Source organism: Octopus sinensis, linkage group LG9, assembly GCF_006345805.1.
Source record: "Octopus sinensis linkage group LG9, ASM634580v1, whole genome shotgun sequence".
In the NCBI taxonomy this organism is placed as follows: Eukaryota; Metazoa; Mollusca; class Cephalopoda; order Octopoda; family Octopodidae; genus Octopus; species Octopus sinensis.
In genome coordinates, this window is record NC_043005.1 from 97481496 (window position 1) to 97508917 (window position 27422).

At 38.3% G+C, this 27422-nt stretch overlaps 2 protein-coding genes across 4 annotated transcripts in view; one reads left to right on the forward strand and one right to left on the reverse strand.

Moving 5' to 3' along the window:
- Positions 1 to 17034, reverse strand: part of LOC115215692 (SOSS complex subunit C homolog) — a 39261-nt gene extending 22227 nt beyond the window's left edge. Inside the window, exons 1-2 of one of the 2 annotated variants that reach the window (XM_036506202.1) lie at positions 16910 to 17034; positions 2818 to 2959 (exon numbers count right to left, since the gene is read on the reverse strand). In XM_036506202.1, the coding sequence (XP_036362095.1) occupies positions 2818 to 2900 (83 nt within the window). In that variant the 5' untranslated portion in view covers positions 2901 to 2959; positions 16910 to 17034. Of the gene's footprint in view, positions 1 to 2817; positions 2960 to 15135; positions 15295 to 16909 lie in introns of those variants that run through there. The other variant, XM_029784973.2, reaches the window with a different exon arrangement.
- LOC115215769 (sorting nexin-30-like) overlaps positions 15442 to 27422 on the forward strand; it is a 56874-nt gene continuing 44893 nt past the window's right edge. Inside the window, exon 1 of one of the 2 annotated variants that reach the window (XM_029785069.2) lies at positions 15442 to 15629. In XM_029785069.2, coding sequence (XP_029640929.1) covers positions 15507 to 15629 — 123 coding nt within the window. In that variant the 5' untranslated portion in view covers positions 15442 to 15506. The remainder of the gene's footprint in view (positions 15630 to 27422) is intronic. The other variant, XM_029785067.2, reaches the window with a different exon arrangement.

A 27422-nucleotide genomic window follows, 5' to 3' on the forward strand; every position in this document is an offset into this window, starting at 1 on the left:
TACACTAAATACTGCAGTAACTGGACGAGAGCGAAATAGTAACAGTTGCAACCATAGAAGTAGATGCGATACGCTGTCCATTCAGCTGGGAATAATTCTTTAATCTTTTTTCTGCCACAGCAGCTGTAGGGATTTGTTAGTTTTCCCTTGATCTTTTCACCTTTTCTTTATGTTGATCTACATATAATAAATCCATCTTAAAATTGGATAATGTAGTCCTCCATGATATAAGATGGTACACTCACAGTTTCAATACCTTTGGACATACGTCTATCTGGCCATGTCTGATCTGCGGCTAAACAACCACACACCCATTTATATATAAATACACAAACACACACATCATCATCGTTTAACGTCCGATTTCCGCGCTAGCACAGGTTGGACGGTTCGACCGGGGTCTGGGAAGCCAGGAGGCTGCACCAGGCTCCAGTCTGATCTGGCAGTGTTTCTACAGCTGGATGCCCTTCCTAACGCCAACCACTCCGTGAGTGTAGGGGGTGCTTTTTATGTGCCAGGTGAGTCTGGCAGCGGCCACAATCGGTTGGTGCTTTTAACATGCCACCGGCACGGAAGCCAGTCAAGGCGGCGCTGGCATCGGCCACGTTCGGATGGTGCTTTTTACGTGCCACTGGCACAGGTATCACAACTACTATTTCCATTGATATTTATTTTGATGTTGGTGTACTTGACTCAATAGGTCTCCTCAAGCACAGCGGGTTGTTCTGAAATCCAAGGTACTTTGAACGGACAGGGGCTATGCGGAACTGGTGCAGGAAGCAGCCCGGGTCTTTGCAGTCACAGCATATCTCCAGAGATCTCGGTCTTTCGTCATTGCCTCTGTGAGGCCCAATGCTCTAAGGTCATGCTTGATTACCTCATCCCATGTCTTCCTGTGTCTACCTCTCCCCGATACCTTCAATTGTTTGGGAGCGGCATTTCTTCACACATCTCTCCTCATCCATCCACAGTACATGACCATACCATCGCAAGCGTCGCTCTTGCACACCACATCTGATGCTTCTTATGTCCAGCATTTCTCTCAGGGTGCTTACACTGTCGTGCGTGCACACTGACATTACACATCCAGCGGATCATGTTAGCTTCATTTCTTTCAAGTCTACGCATGTCCTCTGCAGTCACAGCCCATGTTTCACTACCGTGAAGCATGGCAGTTCGCACACATGCATCATACAATCTACCTTTCACTCTGAGCAAGAGACTCTTTGTCGCCAGTAGGGGTAGGAGCTTTCTAAACTTTGCCCAGGCTATTCGTATTCTAGTGGTGATACTCTCTGAGCATCCACCTCCACTACTAACTTGGTCACATATATATATATACTTTATTTAAAGCAGCAGAAAATTCAACAAAACCTGTTACTCTGAGCTTCACGTTGCCATTCGTCGGACAGTTTTTGCTATATATATATATATTAGGTTTGTAGATGATGTACAGGTATTATATATTAGAAAAAATAAGGTATCTCTGAGTAAATGAAGCAGTAACTAAACTCCAACATTATGGAACAGTCATAACCACAAATACCGTACAAGCACATATTCTGCATGATCCATTTCTGTTTTAGTTCTTGAGATCATTGCTTATAAAGTGAAACAAAAAACCCAATTTTGTTGTCACTTTATAAGATAAATACACACACATTCAAATTATGCAATAAAAGCAGCTCTAGATTAAAATCTTTTTATATTCTTAACCTATGTTGACTACTGAAAGACAAACTGCTGCAGTTTTCATCCAGGAAACTATCCCCACCCTTTATAAACATAATATGTTACATACATATATACATGCGTGTATATATATATATATACATGTGTGTGTGTGTGTGTATATATATATATATATACATGTGTGTGTGTATATATATATACATGTGTGTGTGTGTGTATATATATATATATACATGTGTGTGTGTGTGTGCATATATATTTATATATATATGTAGGGGAGAATTCACGAAAAAACCCCAAAAAACGAAGACAGGTGGTGTAGAAAGCAAACAGATGTATTAGTATAACGCTCAGGAAGTGAAAAAGTCTTTTATGCTCTTCCACAGAAAGGAACGCAGAAAGAAACAAGGGTCACACAGGAGAGCGAAGAAGTAGGGGATACACGCATAATATATAAGCACAAACATGGACAACACAAACACAGAATGTCGCCAAATCCTCTTCAGTTATCATGTAAAGGATCACAGCAATTTGATGCCTTTAACGATAATATTGATCCTCTTTGGTGGCGTCCGCTATAAGTTGTCGTTGGGAAATAAATAGTGAGCAAACATAACAAAATCTTTTCTACTAAAGGCACAAGGCCTGAAATTTTATAGTTGGATAGTCAATTACATGCTGACCTATAATAATAAAACAATTTTACATGAAACTAAAGAATTACTGAGAGTTATTGAATAGTTTTTGTAGAGCACATCTCCTTTATACTTTTATAAGAGTGTGGCAATGACTTTGAAGGTTCAGCCTTCATCAATCTGATGAAGCATTTCTAAACTTAAATGATTTGCATGATTCTTGCATAAGATATACTTTAAGTTTTAACGCACAACCGCAGATCAAATCATTTTTGAAACAAGTACAACTATGAAGTATAGATATAATAGATTAGGACCTTTACTAATTAGGTTTAATTAAACAGTAACTAGTCTGACTGAGTAACAAATTTTGTCTTTTTTCCTTTTCTTGTTAAGTACAAAAATGCATATATATATATGCACTTAAATACCAGATAATCCTTAATTAGTCGATAGATTTAAAAGAAGTGATGAGATGGTAATTACTTACTTGCTGCTGCTGCTACTACTACTACTACTACTACTACTACTACTGCTGCTGCTGCTGCTGCCTTGGTTATGTTGAGCCTGCATACGAAGTAGCTTCTTTTTCTCTTCTAATTGCTCTAATAGCTGTTTCCGGTTAGCTCGTTCTAGAAAGACAAAAAGAGAAATGATTCCAATAAATGAACTTTTTCTCAGGATGAACAATATTAGAAATGATGATTAGCTTGTGATGGCCCTCAATAAGCACAGGATTGGAGTGGAAATAAAATGTTAGTCATGGGTGTGTGGTTTTGAGTTCACTTTCACCGTGCAGCACTTTGCGCAAGTGCTTCTTCTATTACTCCGGAGTCGAACAATAGTTTAATTTGGTAAATGGAAAATGTGTGTGTGTATCATCATCATTTAATGCCTGTGTTCCATACTAGCATGGGTGGAACAGTACCACAAGGGCTGGCTTGGCCAAAGCCTGCACCAGACATCTGTGACTGTTTTGGCAGGACTATGCATAAAAAGTTAAAGAGAGCTGGCCAAGGATGGAATGTCTTTAATCATATATCTACCCAACTAAAGCTGGAATGGCAACATATGCTTGAAAGGTCTTCACATGTTGAATACTGACTCAAAGAATTATTGGACATCACTTCAAATACAGATGTTATTTGTGATTGACATGTCAGGAATTACCAATATAACTTCAACACTTTAGCAGAGAAAGAGACGCCAGGAAGGCCATTCAGAAGTCTCGCCCAGCATGGATGTTTATTGCAGTGTTCTTTTACATCATGTGATTTATGATTCAACAAATACACACCAATAATATAAGTACCAAATTGAAAAAAAAGAGCACAGGGATTCAGTAACTAAAACCCAGAAAAGAGAGAAGTAAACCACAATAAAGGAGAGAATTGGGCAACGGTGGAGTAAAAAAAAAAAAAAAAATACCATAAGTGGAGAGGAAGGATTAGAGAGTGTGAAGAGCAAGGATTAAGAAAGTCTGATGGGACCAGGATAAGATTAAATACATTCATTTTCAATTTGTCACATGGCTCAAGATTAACTGCTGAAGGAATAACATTTTGGAGATGTGTAAAGTTTTGTACAGGAATCAAAGGTGAAAGCAAAATCTTAAACAATGACAGGAGAATTATTAGTGATGGCCTGCATCATCAGTATGAGCCAAATTGTCAAATAAGGAAAAAGTGTATAATGATGCAATTATCATCATCATCATTGATTTCACATCCATTTTTCCATGCTTAGCTTGCATGGAATTTTGTAGGGGTTTATTTTCTAAGGCTGAATGCTCTTCTTGTTACCCACCTTCATATGTTGTTTCCAAGTAATGTAATCTTAATATTTTGCCAAGACCAGTCAAGGGAGATTGGAAACAAGGGACATTATTTGCATGATGGGGACTCATTTACAACTACCACATGATGTCAAGACAAAGAGACAATAACGCACACACACAACGGGCTTCTTTCAGTTTCCATCTACCAAACCTACTGACAAGGCTTTGATCAACCTTGGCTACCGTAGAAGGCACATGCCCAAAGTGCCAAGCAGTGGAACTGAACCTGGAACCATGTAGTTGGAAGCAAACTTCTTATCACACAGCCATGCCTCCATTTCCAGAACCACTGGAAATTTGTTCTCCAGTCACACATAAACAAACTCATACACTTGACTTCAGCAAAGCCCATAGACAGACAATAGCTTCACAAAAGGGCTGTGGTACAGTCACTTGACTGGCAAGAAACAGCATATGAAAGATATACGCACACACATATCAGCAAGAACGGCAGCAAACTGGTGTTTTTCAAACAAAAATAGCTCAAAGTATTGATTCTGCTAAAGTTACAATGATACTTGCTTGTCTCTCTCTTACCACTGGGAATGCAGCCCATGCTGGGGCACTGCACTGAAAGGTTTACTTGAACAAATTGACCCCAGTACTTACTTTTTAAAGTCCAGTACTTATTCTATCGGTCTCTTATGCTAAACAGCTAAGTTACAGCAATGTAAACACACCCACTTTGGTTGTCAAGTGGTGATGGGTGACAAACACAGACACACGCACATATATACACACACATATGATGGGCCTCTTTCAGTTTTGATCTATCAAATCCATTCACAAAGTTTTGGTTGGCCTGGAGATATAGTACAAGAGGCTTGCCCAAGGTGCCATGCAGTGGGACTGAACCTGAAACCATGTGGTTGGAAAGCAAACTTCTCAACTCCAACAGCCATGCTTGCCCTTGTCGAAAATTTAATAACTAACAATGCTGTTGTTCACACAATGCAAATATCATCATCACCATCATTTAATGTCTATTTTCCATGCTGGCATGGGTGGACAGGAGCTGGTAAGGCCAGGTGCTGCGCCAGGTTCCAGAGTCTGTTTTGGCTTGGTTTCTATGGCTGGGTGCCCTTCTTAATGGTGCTTTTTTACGAGGCACCAGCATTGGTGTTTTTTACATATCACCAATACAGGTGCCAGTTGTGGGACACCAGTATCTGCCATGACTACAATTTCACTTGGCTTGATGGATCTTCTCAAGCATGGCAAATCGTTAAGGGTCTTGGTCATTTGTCATTACCTCTGTGAAGCCCAACACTCGAATGATGCTTTTTACTTGGCACCAGCACTGACAGGATCACCAACTATCTTGTAAGAACCCTTCAAATGGGATGCGGGAGGTGAGCAGAACTGAAGGAGTGTGGCTTTGTGCCAGTTGGAAAACAAAGGAGAGCGAGTTAAGAGAGTAAGATAAAGGGAATGCTAGTGAGAGAGATGATGGCAGGGATGTGTAAGGACATGCCCTCAAGGAACATATTGGGAGTGGTGAGAATAGGTGAGGTGATATAGGGGCTTAGGCTGGCTGAGTGGACGGGAAGAGGTGACTGTAGCAAATGATGGAGAGAAATATAGGAAAGGCTCGAGGAGGGGGGGGCAGGGATTGCAGTAGGTATGTGAAGGCGCTGAGGGTGATGGCATATAAGTGAGAAGTTGATGATGGATAGCAACAGAGAGTGAGGAGAGAAGGTGCAGAAAGGAGGCCAGTAGCGGAGGCAGAGTAAGAGGAGGAGGTAGTAAAGGTATCTGAGAAAGTGGAGGAGGGGCAAATATTCCTCAAATCACACACTATAAATAACAGCTGAATCGCTCTAAAAAAAAAAAAAAAAAAGGAATCTTTAACATGTTGGAAACAGCAGCCAAATATCTAATATTACACACTGTTGTCTTAAAAAAAGGAAAGACACAAAAATATCTGTAAATACAGTCAAATCAAACAGTACTGTTTAAAAAAAGAAAAGGATAATAATGAATAATATGGTAGCAGGGAGACAAAGTCACAGCTGGGGTTACTTAAACTGCAAGAAGTAGCAATCAAATTCCCCTCAAATCAGTCTACTATCTTAAAAAAAAGACAATATAGGTTGAACTGCTTAAAATAAAGACAGACTGGCCATTGCTGGAGTGTCTATGATCATAGGATATGTTCATACAGTGCTTGCCTGGGGTTAAATAACCACCTCATTCATCTAGGAGTTATTCCCTCTCCATTTAATTTCACAACATACTAACATCTTTCCTTTCACTTCCAGCCATGGAGAATAACTCTGGACATGTTTTAGTATTATTCTGATCTTTTCTGAATAATAAAACATTCCCCAATCTTTTTACAGTTGCAGGTTGTCCCCACCCCCATTCCCGCATCTCTTGTTCCCTATACAATATAGCACCAACTGCAACCCATCCCACCCATCTACTTCTAATTGAGGGGCCACCTAGATACTCCATCTCTAATATCTGTTTCTTCACAACTCCTACTGACCATTCTTTCCTTCTCTTACTAAATGTGAGTAACCATGCAGCTCTACATAAACCTCTCTCACACTGTATCTCCTCAACCCCCAGCATAAGGCTGACCCTAACCTCCCTTGGGGTTTGTACTCTTGTGAACTGCATAGCAACCTTTTCATGTATTGGTGCATGAAAAAAAAAGCACCCAGTACACAGTGTACAGTGGTTGGAGGAAGGGCATCCAGCTGTAGAAACCATGCCAATGTAATCCTTGGACACATCTGATCTTGTAAAACTGCCCAACCGACGCCAGTATGGAACATGGACACTAGATGATTATGAGGATTTTGTCTCAGAATCAGATCTTGGGAAATTTAACACAAAAGAAAATCAAAGGACTGTGATCTTGTGAAAACTGACTGCCTGAGGAAGGTTTAATACTATCAACAAACGTTTATTTTTCTGACCTATTAAAGGCAGGTTTGACTTTCACAATTTGGCCCCCTGGTGCCATTAGCAAAATACAGTCTGTTAAAATAATTTTAGTCAAATGCTCCAGACTGAGGATAACTTACTCCCACCAGAATCTGAGGCCGAGCAAAGTATCATGGGAGCTGCCCTTCTCCCTCCAACTGAGTCATAAAAAAAGTTTTTTATTTTATTAAAAATATCCCCTTATACATCTCAAAATCAATCCTTCTACATATCAAACAAATCCAAAGGACCAAAGTTTGTTTAATATCAGCAATGACTGAGCTGATGAGAGACAAATCTATAAATTTTATTATTGCTTTTGTCATCCCTTCAACATCAAAATACTCCACCCCACTCTCCAAAATGTCAAAATTTGTGCCTATATAAGAAAATTACTCTAACATCCTGTTTTTCATGCCGACATGAAACAGGATGGTTTATAAATCAATATAACTTGTAATGCACATCTTGCTTCTATATCCAAAATAAGTGAATCTATTTTAAGAACTTTCTCCAGGTCTTACACCAGTGCTTTTACATTTTCACAACCTGCATACATGTGTGAATATCTTTAATGTCCATTTGCTCTTTAAATTCACCTGTGTTCAACCATTGTTACAAATTAGCTTTGCTGATTCAATCAACTATACTTAGCTCATACCTTTTCTCTCCATGTTTCACAGCTATACAGTAACAAATGGTGTCAGGTCAGATAACGAGACAACAGCTACTAATTGTAATCATGTAAACCAGTACTACTTGTTTCATGGTGGTGTGCTTGGCAACTACAATAAATGCCGCTCTTGGGTTGACAGAGCGGCTAACCGGCTTCCGTGCCAGTGGCACATAAAAGGGCACCATTCGAGAATGATCGTTACCAGCATCGCCTTAGTGGCACTTGTGCATGTGCTAGTAGGGTGCCAAGAGCACCATCCGAGCGTGATCATTGTCAGAGCAGCCAACTGGCTTCCGTACCCGTGGCACGTAAAAGGGCACCATTCGAGCGTGATCGTTACCAACGTCGCTTCACTGGCACGTGTAAAAAGATGTGAGCGAGGTTATTGCCAGTACCGCCTGACTGGCCCCCATGCCGGTGGCACATAAAAAGCACCCACTACACTCTTGGAGTGGTTGGTGTTAGGAAGGGCATCCAGCTGTAGAAACTTTGCCAGATCAAGATTGGAGCCTGGTGCAGCAATCTGGTTCGCCAGCCCTCAGTCAAAATCGTCCAACTCATGCTAGCATGGAAAGCAGATGTTAAATGATGATGGGTCTTGACTGGAGGGTGGATGGACATACCAGCAGGACAAAAAGAAAAATACCTGTCTACAAGAGTGGGTAAACTCAATCATCCACCAGACCTAGCAATGGTTAGGGGTGGGTGGCTACCATTAAGGTTTTTGAGTATAGCTTTCTTGGTAAACATTTAACGTCCGTTTTCCATGCTAGCATAGGTTGGACGGTTTGACCAGGGTCTGGGAAGCCAGAAGGCTGCACCAGGCTCCAGTCTGATCTGGCAGTGTTTCTACAGCTGGATGCCTTTCCTAATGCCAACCACTCTGTGAGTGTAGTGGGTGCTTTTTACATGCCAGGGGAGGCTGGCAACGGCCATGATCAGTTGGTGCTTTTTATGTGCCATCGGCACGGAAGCCAGTCAAGGTGGCGCTGGCATTAGCCACGTTCGGATGGTGCATTTTACGTGCCAGTGGCACAGGTGGCACGTAAAATGTACCATCCTTACACTTAATTGATTCTCATAGACATACTGGCATTACCGTTCTCCTGAGCCAAAGAGATGCAGCTGAGAGAAATCATTTGATAAATGCAAGTGGCACTCAAGGTTCCTTCAATCAGTCTCAGCTAAAATTATCCTCTCTTTCATTGCTGGAAATAATGCATGCCATTCACAGTATGGCACACACTTTTTATACGTAGCCCTTTCAAAAGAAACCTTCAACTTATGACATTTATCCCAAGCTCCAAGACAGGCAGGAGGTTCAAAAACTTGCAACAGATCATACTCTGAAAAATGCAGCCACGAACAGGTGGTGGTGTTACCCAAGTGACAGATTTCTAAATGAATCAATCTTTATTAAAGAGCAACCTAAGTAATTAATAGTTGTTCCTACTACACTACATTTGGAATATATAAAGTTTAGACTCTTTACTAACTTCTCAGCTACACCACAATTACCAAAGTATATGGTTTATAGTGACCATATATATATACGATGAGGAAACTAGGGTTAGTGAGAGCTGTGCAAGCCATGTACAGGGACACTGTCAGTAAGGTGAGAGTCGGCAATGAGTACACTGAAGAATTCCGGGTAGAGGTAGGGGTCCACCAAGGTTCAGTCCTCGGCTCCCTCCTATTTATCATAGTCCTCCAGGCAATAACAGAGGAATTCAAGACAGGATGCCCTTGGGAGGTCCTCTATGCTGATGACCTTGCTCTAATTGCTGAGTCACTATCAGAACTAGAGGAGAAGTTTCAAGTGTGGAAACAAGGATTAGAATCGAAGGGCCTAGCCAAAACCAAAGTCCTGATAAGTAGGAAGGCAGGCAAACCACAAATCCCTTCAGGTAGCTGGCCCTGCTCGATCTGTAGAAAAGGCGTAGGTAGAAACTCTATAAGATGTAACCAGTGTAAACCATGGACACATAAGAGGTGCAGCAATATCAAAGGCAGGCTAACTAGGAAGATAGTTTTTGTATGTGGCAGATGCTGAGGAGCAATAAACACTGAAAATGTGCAGAGTACAACTTCTGCCACATTCCAGGGAGAGAAACGAGAAGTAGTTGATAGCTTCTGTTACCTAGGTTACCAAGTCAATAGCAGAGGTGGGTGCGCTGAAAGTGTAGCTGCTAGAATAAGAATAGTCTGGACAAAGTTCAGAGAGCTCTTACCTCTGCTGGCGACAAAGGGCCTCTCGCTCAGAGTAAAAGGTAGACTGTATGATGCATGTGTAGGAACAGCCATGCAACATGGCAGTGAAACATGGGCCATGATTGCTGAGGACACGTGGAAGCTCGCAAGGAATGAAGCCAGTATGCTCCAATGGATGTGTAATGTCAGTGTGCATACTCGACAGAGTGTAAGTACCTTGGGAGAAAAGTTGGACCTAAGAAGCAGCAGATGTAGTGTGCAAGAGAGACGACTGTGCTGGTATGGCCATGTGGCGAGAATGGATGTGGATAGCTGTGTAAAAAAGTGCCACACCCTAGCGGTTGAGGGGACCTGTGGAAGAGGTAGACCCAGGAAGGCCTGGGATGAGGTGGTGAAGCATGACCTTTGAACATTGGGCCTCATTGAGGCAATGAATAATAACCGGGACCTTTGGAGATATGCTGTGCTTGAGAAGACTTGGCAAGCCAAGTAAGACCATAACCTTGTGGCCTATGCCAGGGGTGTAACCAGCCTACTTATGCGTACCTTTTCCTTCTTTGGAAGACCTGTTGAGCTGATCGAAATTGAAATAAAATTCAATGACTGGCATCCATGCTACTTTTTTTAACTTTTTTTTTGTTTACGATAGTTTTCTCTTTAAACAGAGCAGGACATTTAAAGTTAGAAATGCATACGAGTTGACGTAATGAATATTATAGAAATAGATGCTAAATAGAGTCACCAACTGATGATTGCAAAACATGTTTTGTCATGCACAGTATGAAATCAATTGATATTGGGGGTATGTAAACGACCTTCAGATTCCATCCTGAAAGTAGGCCTATTTTTTAAAATATTCATTGCATTGCTTGTGTGTGTATTTATTGTAGTATTGGTGGTTTTTGAAGCTTTCGCTTTCATCTTTGGCAAGCAGTATCTTTACCCTTCTTTTATTCAAATATTTCATATTATACCTGCTTAGGTAGAAGTCTTGCTAGCCACCCCATATATATTACTGTTTTTAACAGTAATAATGCTTCATATATTTACAATATTTATATGTATAATATATAATATATATATTTAACATATAATATATATCATCACCATCACTGGCAGTGTTTCTACAGCTGGATGTCATTCCTAATGCCAACCACTCCGAGAGTATAGTGGGTGCTTTTTATTTGCCACCGGTACAGGGGCCAGAGGAGCTGGCTTCGATCACAATCGGATGGTGCTTTGTACGTGCCATATTATATAATATATATGTGTGTAAAATATAATATATATACATACATATATATATAAAATCCCATACATACTGTTCATACTTCCCTTAATGAATTGTGGGTAAAAGCAGTGAAATTTTTGGATATTTTTGTCCCTGACGAGGATAAGACATTCTCGAATTGACTGAATGACCATGTACTATGTATGTGCAAATCTGTGGGTGTGTTTGCCTTTGGCGTTATCTAACTCCTACATTGTTATATTGATTTTGATGAAACTTAACATGTGAGTAGAACTCCTGTCTGGAAACCTAGTGACATACTTTGTTGAAAAAGAACTAATAATAGGGCCCCTGGAAGGGATTCTTATATCTACTACATATAACAAATATTTTTAAACATCCAAAGGAAATAACCCATTTGCTCCTGAAAGGGATCTTTATATATATATATATATATATATAAAGCCAAGGGAGATAACCCATCCATGTTTGTAAATTATTTCATACAAATCAAATTGAGCCTGCCTATTTGAACTATTTTCGCAATTTATCCAGTACAACGCTTAAACAAGTATATAGTATTTTCCTAAATAATAGATCCACTTATTTCGGTTAGCGAATTATTCTTGAATATACCAACATTAGCGCTGCTGGAGGTAATATTTTCTGTGAATGCACAAAATCTTTTTTCAGAGTTATTTACTTTGAATTGTTGCTATCACATATCTGATTAACCTGTTATTAGATAACATGCTTCATGATTTTAGTATGTATATATATATATATAGTATTTTAGTATGTGTATATATATATATATAGTATTTTAGTATGTGTGTATATATATATATATATATATATATATATACATACATAGAAATATATATATGCACACACACACACACAGCATTTGAATTCGTATATATCCTTTTCTTACATATTAAGGTTACTTTCCCCAGCTGTTACTGTCTTTCAGAAACTCCATTGCTAACAACTGTTTCACAAATACCGTTTACTCAATTAAACGAGAAAACCCTTGACATGGTCATTGTATTTGCTAGAAACGGCAACCAAATCCCACTGCTTTAAAAATAGATAACATAGTCCTCGATAACACTCCAAATTTCGAGATGGTCTCGGTGGAATGCCTTGATCATAAGCCTGCTCGAAGTTGATCTGGGGTTAAACAATAACAACATCCTTACACTATTCTGTTACTTTGTTTCGTTTAACATCCTACGCTTCTAATTATCAAAAACATTTTACTTAGCTATTCGCATATGATAAAGAAACTGTCCTCTATCCCCCCCACTTTTATACTTTTTAATATTTGACATGTTAAACTTTAGCTTCGAGATTCTAGCTCATTCTTCTAGTTTCGAAATAGGAAGTTATAGAAACAAATCGAAAATATGAAATGCTGTAATTGCTTAAGTGCAAACGTCAGTGGATTGAGCATTTTGATTTTGACAAGTACATTGTTCTCATCATCAATCCACGTAGAAAATTATATTTTTAAGCAACTTATATTTGAGAATAAAATAATTTTCACGACGAAAAATATGTATATATATTTGCCGTACCAAACACGAACTTTTACAAAATATCACAAAAAAGTTAATAATATTATTAATAACAGTAAAGTGAGAAATTCGGACGTCGACATCTTTCTAGAAAGAAAATTAGCAAGTAATGAAATTTGATAAAGCTTGCCTCTGTTTTCATATTTTCCGTTGTCTCTTTAAATTACAGTTCGGATAGATGTAGCATTTTTATTAATTTACAATAAAATACGAACATCGCAACGTTTTGTTTATCCTTTTATATATTGTAGTGGAAGTGGTTTGACATTTTGATATCTTTGACAACCTTTACACCTCCCACAGCACACACATGTTTTCCCTGCCCTTGTGGCAAAATTTGAAATGATTTTATTATTATCATTTGCAGATAATTACAGAAAGAAATATATAAAATTCCTTAAATCTCTAGTTGGTTTCAAAATTAAGAAAAAAAATCTAAGTTTTCGCTTAAGAGTAATGATTACACAGTGTCAAAATTAGAAAATAACCAAAGAAGCCCGTGCTTTCTAAGTAATTATTTTTAAGAGAACGTGGAGAGTATATTATCAATAGACGCACTTAAAAGGGAATAGAAATATTCCCTGGAGAAAACAGGACAGATTAAAGAAAAAGACAAAAACGATATATTTCCGAGAGAAATTTTCAGCATTTAAAGACAATGAAAATACTGGGAATGAAGTGAGTTTCACTAGAATGTCACAACGATTATTTTTACTCAAAAACCAAAAAAATATCAAAATGATTTAAGAGATCGAATAAGCAACTTTTTCAACCCTCGGAAATGGTTGATTTAGTTATTTCCTGTCCTTGATTCAGAGAAAAAAAAAAAAAAAACCCAAAAAACCCTTCACTTTACACATACACGTGTGTGCGTAAGATTTAACAATTTAGGATTTCTTAAACTTTCTGAATTAAAAAAAAAATTGTTTTGCTTGCCTTGTATTATTAAAACTGCTAGACCATATATCTACATACATACGTGTTTGTGTGTTTTTACGCACACACACATCGGTTTGTATGTTTCTTCCACTGAATGTGGCTCTGTGCCAAAGTTAAGAAATCATTAGTTATTTATGCAACTATTAGGACCCATTCTAACTTTCTATTTCATCATCGAGAGACCTTATCTCTTTGATATATATTATTTATCATGACAATTATGAATGTGGTTCAGCAGACTAATACCTAAGGCCTTTTAGCAAAGACCACCTTATCCTATTTTTTAGTTTCCTTTTCTCCAGACATAGTGTCTACATCTACAATCTAACGTGTCCATTTCTTTTAAAGACGTAGGGCGTAATTTGAAGATTTGGCTGTTATTTCTTGCAGGTAGAGACTTCTTTGTTGTGGCAGTATTAAAGCTGTTGTTTAGCTTCTCCTGATTGAGAAGACCTATGATGAAAAGTATTCAAGCGAAGAATATTGTCCGTTTTGGTTTGAGGGAGATCCGGCTGCTATTTTTAGGAGGTTGTGCGACCAGGAAGAAGCTTTTCTGTTGGTTATGGTTTCTGGCAGTGTTGATAGTTGAGAGCTACTAGGAAAATGATGCACAACAGAATCTCTTTTGGTGCTTTACTTCTGAGTTCAAGTCAGTACCGGGTCGATATTCGCCTTTTTGTCCCTTCTCTAGTCTGTAACAGACCGTTTCTCTGTCCCCTCTTTCTATAATTTTTAAAAAATAAAACCAACACTACTGAAAATGAGGGGGGAATTTGTCAAATTTAAATAACTCGTTAGTTTTTTTTTCTTCACAACGGTATTACAGATAAAACATAAAGTCAAAATACTTGGGATTATTCTAGTTTCAAAGAACTATGGAGGCTGTTGTTTTTGGACCTAAGTCGGCTCCGATTCAGCAAGACCTACGATCAAAGGCATTCCGGCCATATCCATCCTTTTTCTAGTCATAGCGTATTGCATCTCGGTTTAAGTTTTCTAACGTGTACTTCCAGTGTTTATTTTATTTTATTTTTGTCTTAAAGAGGACGAAGAATTGACCACTGACAGGTCGAACAGAATTATAGTAAACGGATTTTTATCAGCAGCTAATTACCAGGAATTAAATTAGGAATATAGGAAGGTTCATTTGTCTGTAAAAAGTGGAACGTTAAATTTAGAATCAAAGTTTTGGTGCGAAAGACATGCATGCACAAGTAAATTAAAAGGTTTGAGAAGAATTTAAAGATTCTTGACAAAACAGAGAGAGAAATTAAAAGAAAGCTATGTAAATTTTAAAAAATACTTAAATGACAAATGAAAGCAGAGATAAATATTAGTTTTCCAAAGACAATAAAGTATAAGTGTGTGCATGTGAATATATAAATATATATACACGTTACCATGGCCTGGCCCTGGAAAAGACATCGTCCCCAAGGTCTGGTGGTCGGCGAAAATCACTTAAAATGTGACTACAAAGCATGAGGCGGCGACCCACAATGATAACATCACTGAATGAAAGTACGTCGCTAGAGAAACCCAAATAACAGCCTCTCTCATTGGCTCGATTTTTCACAATATTTCCGATTGAACCAATGAAATAGAATGTTAGTAAAAAGAAATATATATTTCCTTAATCTAAACGCAAAGAGGTATTCGTCAGATGTGATTCGATTGGTTGCTTCGTTGGAAAACGGACCAATCGTTGACGACGTTACATGTTGTGGGTGTATAATATAGTGATGGATGTAAGCGACGATCAATAACAACAGATATGGCAGCTCCCCAGGATAGTTGTATGTCTGGGAAAGATAACACTGCCGACATTCATTCTAATACAAAAGAAACTTTCAAGGATCCATTAACTAGTGCTTTGGATAAAGACAGTGAAGATGAGGTGAGCTTTTTAGTTGGCCTGTTTTGCTGAATGTCTATGTATGAAGAAAATTCTATTATAATTCCATTCATGTCTTGGATGTTTTATTGGAATCTACGAGACTTAACCCTGTGTGCCACCGTCTTTCTGTCCACTATTCAAATTTTTAACTCGCAAGAAGCCAGGTTTCTGTGGGAAAACAGGTTGTAATTAATTTTAAGCAGAAAGGTCCACTATTAATTAGTGAAAAGAAAGGTGTTTTAATTGCATGTTGCCATTTTCCAGTGATTTAGTTTGCAAATTTGTGTGGTTAGTATTAGGTATACTTCTAAGCTTGCAATTAAAAAATCGTTTTTTATGTCAGTGTTCACTCTAATCACTGTTCACTGTAAGCTGTTAAAATAGAAGAAAAAGGAAATTGCAAGAAAACAACAGCTCTGTAACCCACCGCCCCAAATCCCAACAAAACATTTGATTTTTGTTTTAAAGCAAAGCGTGAATGTTTTAGCTTCTTTCCAATGCCCATACAATTTAATTTGTATTTATTGTGTTTTAATGTTCACCTCTACTCTTATAGAAGGTCTAGGTTCTTGTTATTTTCCTCCAACATAACCATTGTCTAAATGTATAATGTGTTGCTGTGATAAGGTGTACCTGTCCAAATTTGCTGTTGTTTGGAACTAGTCACGCCCCCACCTTTTATCATACACGCACTGAGCAATGTCAGTCGAGAATCAAGTATTTTTCTTTACCTTATAAATTGCATTTATTAACACTCATGATCAAAAATAGTGTCACACACACACACATAATGAATATATTTAATTTGCTCCCCCCTCCCTCTATGCTCTCTGCTCAAATCTTCTTCATCCTCGATGTCGATTTCCACCTTTCATTTTCTGGAGTCGATAAAATGAGTACCAGTAATATACTAGTTTTTCAATTAAAAAATTTAGTCTCGTGTCTTGTCGAAATGAAATCGTTAGAAAGAGACATTGAGACATATTATATACGCCTGAGTGTATAAACAGAGGGGAAAAAGTAGTTGAGTTTATTCATTCAAAGCTGAATCATCAACGTCGAATAAATATAATTATATATACAACACGTCTACTTCTGCCTGTCCATTTATTTAGCTGTATTATTCTATGCTGGACACTGTGTGACTGTCATCGGTGTTACCTTTGCAGTAAATAAAAGCTTATACACCTACCCACACACACAATAAAGCTGTAGTTTGCAAAAATAAATTATAATAAACGTGTTATTGTACAAAAAAAAAATTTAATGTTTTTCTTAACTGTTTCGCTTAAACCAAGTTGTTTGAATTCGGGTCCACTCTGACTAAATGCTCCTACAATCCAAACTGTTCCAGCCATGACATACTGGCCTTTTCTCGGGCTTCGCCTACCTTTGACTACATTAGCCAACGTGTCTCTCTTTTTTACGGTCGTGTTATTTGAGGGAAATTTTGACTGCTGTTTCTAGCAGGCGACCGACCGCATCGAGGCTAGCAGGTGTCGTGTAATTAACTCGGTGATTCTTTTTCTCATGTCTCTTTCCTTTCTATACCTCCAATTCTATCTTTTTTTTTCTCAGCACAGTTAAGACAGAAAGCATTATTTCCATTGAGCAACTTTTTTTTTTTTTTCTAATTTAATATTTAAATTAGCTGGGAAGCTGTCAACTTTTCATTCGGATGATTGCTCGCAACACTCGTGTTTTTCATTCTCTCTCCGGCTTTTCACCCTTTCTGTCCTTCGATTTCCCTTACGCTCTTTGTTTCTTTCTTACTCTCTTGAGGGTTCTTTCATACACCTCTCTGTCTTTATCTCGTTCTCTTTATCTATTTACACCTTCTCCCCCTCCTCTCTCTAATGCACTACTCACCTGTTTTATATATATTGCCTTTCAAGCCATATTTTAAGTCGGATTAGTAATTTTAGTCGGATTATTCGGCAAAACCACTGAAGCAATATAAAAACCGTGAAATGCAGCCTGAGATAATTGAGCCGTCTTGTGAGCTCCCATTGTTTGTTAGAACACAAGACGATATGATCTTGTGAAGTGGTTGTTATCGTTATACTATATCTGTCAACAGTCGCTAAGTCGACTTATATTCAGCAGTAACACATCACCATCCTTTCAAAATGCAATGCAACCAATCACAACTAGAGCAAAGCCACCTGCCCACTTAGTTTACGTGTTTCTCATTAATTAATCGACGTTAATAACATGCTATAGGCTGTACAAACTCGCCGAACTCTGCTTTTAATGTGAACCTCTGAATTTTTGAAAACTTCTTCTAGTTTCGTTCCTTTATTTATGTTTATGATTAAATCTCATTCGTGTTCTTTCTATACCTACGCCGCGCCTAGAACCAACCCTGAGTCGGATCTACAGTCTAATTTGGATTTGGTACTTACATTTCTGAATATGTGATGTATACTACCAACACGATACCTCGTGTTTATTTTACATCACTGTTATGGTACCTAGCCAGTTCTGGCGTCCTACGTGTTCACGCGCCTAGATTCTATTGAATCGTACTAATAATCTCTCTCTCTCTGTATATGTATATATATATATATATATATTATATATATATATATATATATATATATATAATGTGTAATAACTATACACGTAACTAGTTTCAGTCTTCTATTCAGAATATGTGTGTATTTATACATACGTGACACCTTGGGCAGGTGTCTTCTATAGCCCCAGGCCGACCAAATCCTTGAGTGGATTTAGTAGTTGGAAACTGAAAGGAAGCTCGTCACTATTCGAACACTACGCTAGCCAGGTTTCTGCAAGAAGTGCTACTGTGGCGATCGCCTAGATTTTACTTAACCATTCTATTATGTATATGTGCGTGTGTTACTGTCTCTTTTCCTTGACATCACGTGACAGCTGTAAACGAATGTCACAGTCATGCAAGCGGTGGTCTTTGTTCTCAATCTTCTGTCTGATTATGGGGGAAATATTACCTTACTTTGAAAGTTGGATGCCCTTCCTAACGCCAACCACTCCGAGAGTGTCGTGGGTGCTTTTACATACCACCTGCACGCGGCCAGTCAGGCGGTACTGGCAACGACCTCGCTTTTTGTTTTAATTATTTGAAACTTTTTTTTATAGAGAATGAAGTTTCAAAGAATTGACTTTTGAAATGTAGCTTGCTGGAATTTTGTTAAAAACTAAAAATGTTACAAGTTGAACTCTTTAAAAAAATTCATGTGTATACAGATTGTATTTGTGAAGTATGTATTAGCTGGTCACATTTTCATTGAAAGCCCCATTTTTTCCTAATTGTTAGTTAACCCTTTTGATACCAACCCACCTGAAACCACCTCTGGCTCTGAGTACAAATGTCTTGTTTTCATAAGTTATGAATTAAAATCTTCCACCAAACCTTAGTCACAGTTTATGTTCCTTAACACTAGCTTAATGATAACTAAGCTATTTTACTAAATTCTTTGTTATATTTAAAATTAATTGAAAGAAACACAGAGCATCTCAGCAGAAATAATGGTAACAAAATAGTTGAACATGTAAATCCTTAAAAATGTTTTAGCCCAAAGGCTGCGGCCATGTACTTTATATATAGCCAATATAAATTTATAAACTGGCTGGAGGAGCTCTGGATTTTGAAATGACTGTTTATATTCTCCTTCTCATTGAATTTGAAAGAAATATTCATTTCTGTAGGGTATCTGACCTCTGTGAATGCATGTGATTTTGTGTTCTAAATAACTATATTAGACCTGTTTGTATTTGGCGGAAGTGTGGATAGGAAAGTTTCTTCTACATTTCTTCTGTTGAGATGTATGTATATTTTAAAAAATGGGCATTGACCATATTTATTGCATGACAATCTTATAAATGTATGTGTGTGTATACTTCATGTATGAGGAGGTGCTGGAAAGTTTTCGGCTTTAAGTGTATTGCAGAAGGCCTAGTTGGAGACCCAACCTTCTGAGTTCTTTTACAGGGCTTAGAAAAACTGAAAGAGCACTGTGTGAATTTAAGAGGAGAATATGTTGAATAAAATCATAATTCGCCAGGAAATGCATACTTCACTGGCTTTTCCCTGATAACACTTGTTTTTCTTACTACCACCTCCCCTGGAATGATTTCTCTCATCCATCAGTCCTGTCCTCTCCACCCACACTTTACATTGATCATCCTCTTGAGCCACCAATTCATCTTTATCCTATCACTATATGTCTCTCCTCTTTCACTTTGAATTCTCCACTCTCCTGCAACCTACCCAATCATCCTTTCTTATTCTTCCTGTGTCTATTGTATTTATTACTCTTATTAAAGTGGCAAGCTGGCAGAATCATTAGCATGCTGGGCAAAATGCTCAGCAGCATTTCTTTATAGGTTCAAATTCTCCTGAGTTTGGCTTTGCCTTTCATCAACTTAAGGTAGATGAAATCAGTACCAGTTGGGTGCTGGGGTTGATACTGTTCTATATTTTTGAGATGAGGAATTATTTACATTAGACGGATATGTGTCCCCATCTTGTCTACTAACCTCAAGATTGCGTGTTCAATTCCAGGCAGTGCCTTGAATGAATAATAATAATAATAGCATCAGCAAAAAAATACCTTAGGAATGAGAACCCAGGGTTGGGTTCAAAATCCTACCAGGACACCTGATGAAGGCTGGAGAGTTAATCAGTCAAAATGTTGTGGTAGCAACAAACAAGATGAGGACACATATAATGTAAATAATGTACTGGGGTTGATGTAATCAGTTTAACCCCTCCTCGAAACTGCTGGCTTTGTGCCAATATTTGAAATCCTCATTATTATTATTAAGGCAGTGAGCTGGCAGAATCGTTAGCATGCTGGGCAAAATGCTTAGTGGCATTTTGTCAGTCTTCATGATCTGAGTTTGAATTTGAGGTTGGCTTTGCCTTTCATCCTTTTGGATTAATCTCCACTACCTCCTGTATCGAGACCACCAGGTCACGTGATTGAACAAAGAGAAAAATTTGGTATAGGAGAAATCAGATGTAGAGGATCTGTGAAGAAGCTGTGGCAGTGCAGGTATATGTTGCCTGTGTAGGATGACAGTTGGTTCAAAAGTGCCAAGTGATCCAAGGTGAAGGAATTTGTGAAAGGGGGAAAATCAAAAGAAGGCATGGGAAGAACTGGTGAAAGATAATCTTGGTCAACTGTACCTTTTGAAAGTGATGACAAAAGACTGCAACAAGTGATGAGATAGTGTGCTGCAGAAGACCCATGCGAGCATGGAAGAACAGGTGTAAAATGATGAGAATGATGAACTAACTTGAGTCTCTTACTAGTATTTGATCTATTGGAAAAAACAATCTTGAACTCTCTCCAACAGGAATTGAACTTTGAATGTAAAGCAGCAAATTACTAAATACTGCATGTACCATCTCCCACCCTGAATATTGATGAAATAATGGTTTCAAATTTGAGCAGAAGACCAGTAATTTTGGGTAAGGGGTTAAGTCAGTTACATCAACCCCACTGCTGAATTGGTGTTTATTTTATCAACTCTGAAAGAATGAAAGGCAAAATGGACCTTGGAGTTTGAACCCAGAATGTAAAGATGGATGAAATGCCGTTAAGCATTTTGCTACCTTGAATCATCATCATTTAATGTCCGCTTTCCATGCTAGCATGGGTTGGACGATTTGACTGAGGTCTGGTGAACCAGATGGCTGCACCAGACTCCAACCTGATCTGGCAGAGTTTCTACAGCTGGATGCCCTTCTTAACATCAACCATTCCGAGAGTGTAGTGGGTGCTTTTATGTGCCATCGGTTTGAGGGCCAGTTTGGTGGTACTGGCAATGGCCACACTCTAATAGTGCTTTTTATGTGCCACCTGCACAGGAGCCAGTCCAGTGGCACTGGCAATGACCTCGCTCAAATGTTTCACGTGCCACCAGCACAAGTGCTAGCAAGGCGACGCGCTAATGATCACGCTTGAATGGTGTGTTTAACGTGCCATCGGCACGAAGGCCAGCTTGTTGCTCTGGCAACGATCTCGCTCTTAGCGCTCCACTAGCAACGGATGTCGGTCACCGAGTTTGATTTCGACTTTGAATTTTGAATATTGATAAAATAATCCTACCCAAAGCAAGATTGAAGAAGCACCAATCACATTATCAAGCATGACTGGTTGAACATACTGGCAATGGCAATACTTACTGGTGGTAGTCATGGTGGGGTCATGTGGTAAGAGGCATCACTTCATGCGTTTTGGGTCTTCCAGTTAGCAAAGAAAAAAAATGCAAACATAATAAATATGTAATTAATGCTATATGCCTCTATTTAATAAATCATAATAAAAGCTTTATTCCTACATTTTCACTTTCCCCTTAGGCTGGTCATGTTATCACGTATTATAAGTGATAAGGGAGGAGGGAAAAAAAAAAGAAGCATTCTCATCTACTAGAAGTATGTACTCTGTGGAATTTCTAGCATTGAATCAATACTCTACTGAGCCGAACTAGATTGGTACCCATGGGAAGTTGTAAGTTCCTAGCCAACTAAGTGCAACACTTAGTTGATAAGTATTTCACTTAATCTCATTTCAAACGAAGAGTACATGTTTAATTTGCTTTTTACATGTAATACTCACATACACACACACACACACACATATATTGAACTGTACTCATGTAAATAATAATAATTTTCCAAATTTTGGCACAAGGTTAAAATTAGGATGAGGGAGTTTTTTACTGTATTGACCTCAGCACTTGACTGGTACTTTATCAATCCTTGAAAGAATGAAAAGTAAATTTGACCTTGGCAGGATTCAAACTTTGTTTCAGGGTATTTGCCCTTTATCAATGCAGAATAGCCAAACTCATATATATATATACACACACAGCCAGACCTATTCTCCATTTCTTTTAGAAGTGGGTAGCCACAACAAAACACACCGACCATTCCATTCATTTCCCAGTTTAAAGGGGTGAACCCCGTTCTATGCTCAGGTCAAGGCATAGAACACAACCCCCAATATCAGCAGCAGGGCCTGACAGCATATCCTGGTTTACCCCCGCTGCATCATGCTGCTTCCATACCCCTTTGAGCAACATCAAATTCACTCATCCATCCACAAATACTCTCCAAGCTTTCCTATCATTTATAAACTCTCTTGCCTCTCTCACTCCATCACCTCTAACCACCAAAGCTTTCCTCATTCCATCCATCCACACAAACCGAGGTCTGTCTCTGGTTCTGCTTCCTACCACTTCTGCCTTCATCACCCTCCTTATCATCTGCTCCTCATCCATCCTTTCCATGTGGCCAAACCACCTTAACATTCATCCATCCAATTTGTTAGTTTTTCTCTCATTCCTTGATCATCTTCACACCTCACTCCTCCTCCTGTCCATCTGTGTCACACCAGTCATATTCTTCAGACATCTCACCTCAAACGCATCTAGTAGCCTCCTCTCTACCTCCACATCTCTGCACCAGGTAACATCGTCAGTACAATCACGCCCTCATAGACACCTTTTCGCTTTCATACTAAACCTTTTATCTCTCAGTATACTTTTCACAACTCCAAGTATCTTACTCCCCTCCCTCACTCTGTATCCCAATTCCCCCCCATCCGCTGTCACATGTGACCCCAGATGCTTTAAAAACACTCACCTCCTCTAACATCTCACCATTTATACTCACATCCATCCTACCAGCCATTCCATCTCTCGAACATCTCACCTTACTCTTAGCTACATTCACTTTCAGTTTCTTCCTCCCACACACTCTTCCAAACTCTACCTCCAGTCTCCTCAGTTGCTCTTCTGAATCCGCCACAAATGCTGTATCATCAGCTAACATCAACTGACTCACCTGCCATTTCTCTCCTTATTTTCTTCCATCATTTGGGCATCCCTACCAAGGGTTCAGCATTTGCCCCTCTCACCACACCATCCACATATAAATTCAACAGCCACAGAGACACCACACAACCCTGTCTTAACCCCACCTTCACATCAAACCTCTCACTTATTTCACCACCCACCCTTCATAATACCAACCACTTTACAGAGTATACTGGGTGCTTTTTATGTGCCATCAGTACCAGTGTTTTTATGTGGAACCATATATATATATATATATTATATATATATATATTTTATGTGGAACCATATATATATATATATATATATATATATTTATGTGGAACCATATATATATATATATATATATATATAATATAAAATAAATATAAGAGAGTGGTCACTATATTGCTCACTCTAGCACCAGTTAATCCAAAAGGTTTCAACCACGAAAAATACATGTTTCCCATGAAAGCCAGTACGACTGTTAGCTCACACGGACAGGGCAAGTAAAAAATAACAAAAATACAGATTATTTTGGGACAATTGTTTCGCTATTAATGAATTAAATGTAATATTACTTACAAAAAAATCCATCTTCCATCCCTTATTCTCATTCCCCACTTCTTTTCTCCACAGTATTCTCCCTGTACACTTCCTTTCTGTACCTTTGAATAGCCATCTCACCTCTACCATACTCCGTTACTTGGCAAACAGTGTTGGTTTGTTTACATCCCTGTAACTTAGCACTTTGGCAAAGAGACTAATAAGTATCAGACTTCAAAATGGTATCTCAGCATTGCTGAAGTTCAGTGACTACAACGAATAAAAGGTAAAATGTGTATCTGTGTTGTAAGTCTTGGAATGGCTTTGTGTTGGGGGTGGGCAGAGGTTTGGCAAAGATTTATATCACAAATATATGTTGTGTTGGAAAGCTTTCCATAAGTTTTCACTATATTTCCCCAGTGGTCATTAATACCATCTGGTGATGCAATTCTGGTGGTTGTTTGATAGACATAATAGCCATTTTGTCTCCTAAATCTTCCAAGCAATTGATAACTCATCATTATCAGGACTAAAGCCAACTTAAGTCTCATAAAATTTGCAGAGAAATAACATATTTATATCATTCATTGCTATAAATTTATGTAACAAACAATCAGACTTGTATAATAAAAGCAGTTAAAAAGTTTGGATTATATATTATGCTGAAGGATTCCTAATGAATTCTGATGAAATTGTTCTACTTTATCACAAATGCTGATATTAAGAACAGCCAATTGAAGGATGAAAATGTAATGTTTTGAATGGCAATTTTAATATTCTATCCTGTGACCGTCTAGATTTTTCTTATTTCACCAACAGATGGAAAGGGAGAGAATAAACAGAATAGAGAAATATGGTTAGGAAGATTGTGAAGTTTGAAACCTGTTAAAAAGAGGAGAGAATGGTCATCAAGCTCTAATCTACTTGTGTGTTTTTGTTTCATGTAAGTTAGTCAAAGGAAGAAGGGCAGTGTTCATGACCTTTTGCAGCCAATTTTAGACCAGACATTTGATGTGATTGATGTTCATCATCGTTTAACGTCCATTTTCCATGCTAGCATGGGTTGGACGGTTCGACTGGGGTCTGGGAAGCCAGGAGGCTGCACCAGGCTCCAGTCTGATTTGGCAGTGTTTCTACAGCTGGATGCCCTTCCTAACGCCAACCACTCCGTGAGTGTAGTGGGTGCTTTTTACGTGCCAGTGGAGGCTGGCAGTGGCCATGATCGGTTGGTGCTTTTTACGTGCCACCGGCACAGAAGCCAGTCAAGGCGGCGCTGGCATTGGCCACGTTCGGATGGTGCTTTTTACGTTCATTTTAAATATTGGTAGGTCAATATCTGCATAAAAAAATCTAGGTAAAGGAGGTCCAAGTGGACCAAGTTTGGGGTAGAAAGATGAAGAAAAATTGTTTAATGTAGGATTTGCATGGCAAGACAGAGTAGAGTGCAATAAGAGGGGGCAATCTATTGTTATAGGAGAGGGTAATACAATGGATTTATCAACTTGTGGTAGTGGTATGTTGGTGAACGGCTCTGGTAGTTAACCATATGACATTCTTATTTGCATGCAGTTTTGGATATTTGTGTGTGCATGTGGTGGGGATTCTCAACTTGATTTTAGATATTTTAAAATTTGGCTGAGAATTTTTTTAATGAATTGTAAAAGTGTTTACTGAAGCTCTCTTGATTTATCAATGTTGAAAACATGAAAGGAAAAGTTGTTAATCCAGGATTTAAATTCAGAATTTAGAAATTAAAATCATTTTATCTTACTATAATCAATAAAAACAATAACAGATCTATTTTTTAAAATTTTGGAATATAGTTGGCAATGTTTGCAGGAGAGGTTTGCTGATTACATCAGTTCCAATATTTTACTGGTATTTTATTGACCTTGAAAGGATGAAAGTCAAAGTTGATTGGTGGGATTTGAACCTAGAATGTAATGAACTGAAAAAAAAAAAACCTTTTGTTTAATGCCCAAATTATTCTACCAATCCAACACTAATAGTAATGTTTTTGATTCGGGTCCAAGGTTGGCAGGTTTGAGGAGATAGGTTAGTTAAATCAACCAAAGCAATTGATTGGTTCTTTATCAACCCCAGAGGGAGCTGACATTGGTGAGATTTCAACTCAGAACATAAAGAGCTGAGAAAAATACCCTGAGACATTGCTATCGATCTCAGTACTTTGCAGGTACTTTATTTTATTGAACTCAGAAGGATGAAAAACAAAGTTGATTTAAAAAAAAAAATATTTTATTGATGAGTTTTTACTGATAATAGTAATGATTTCATGTACTGGCACAAGGCCACATATTGGCTACCTGATTTAACTAACCTAATTAGCTTTGTCCATATATATTTACATCTATGTGTATGTTTGGGCATGTGTGTGTACACATGTATGTACATGTATATAAAATTTATCCTCAAGGGATGTTGAATTTAATTCTGCACTATACATCTTAATCATGAAGGTTTCTAACATGGGCACAAGGCCACACATTGTTTGGGTTATATCTTGTTAGTTATATCCACCCACTGCTTATCTGCTATTTATTTATTGTTTCTCCCCACACACACTAAGGAAAGGAAAAAAAAATGTGGTTTTGAGTCAGCACATTTTTTAGCTTGGTTTCTACAGCTTGATGTCCCTCTTTCCAGTCACTTTCTAGAGAGCACTGGGTGCTTTCATTGTACTCAAGACCAAAGGGACCTCTTGACTCCGTCTCCTTGCTCACCAATCAGAATGAGAAAGATAAGGTATCAGGCAGATAGATGCATGAATGGTAGTGAGAAGTTCTAAAAGGATAAGTGTTCAGGATAGTATTTTGAAATGTATACAGTCAAAGTAATGTGAGCAAGGGGGATGAAGTGATAACGAGCAATGTAACCCAGGAGATAATGACGACCAAGACAGAACCAGAATGTGTTGCTGAAAAGTAGTAGCAAGAGCATGGTGTCAGAATGAATGAAGACAGAGAACCAAGATGTGTTGGGGGGAAAAGGAATATGCATGTGTGTGTGTGTATATAAAGACACACATCATGATCTAATTGCCTTATAAAGTGGTTACTATTTAGCAAACATGTTTTTTGTTCAGAGCCATTAATATTGAAGTTTCATCATTAATTAATAATCAATAATCAGCTTTAGCTCCTTGTTTTCCTAATGAAAGTAAATTGGTTTCAAATTTTGGCACAAGGCTAGGTTTGAGGGAGGAGCTGAGTTGATTACATTGAACCCAGGGTTCAACTAGTACTTATTTTCTTGACCCCGAAAGGATGAAGGGCAAAGTCAGCCTTGGTGGAATTAGAACTCACAATGTAAAGACAGACGAAATGCTGCTAAGCATTTTGCCCAGCATACTAATAATTCTGCCAGCTTGCTCACCTTTCACTTGAAAATTGATTAAAATTT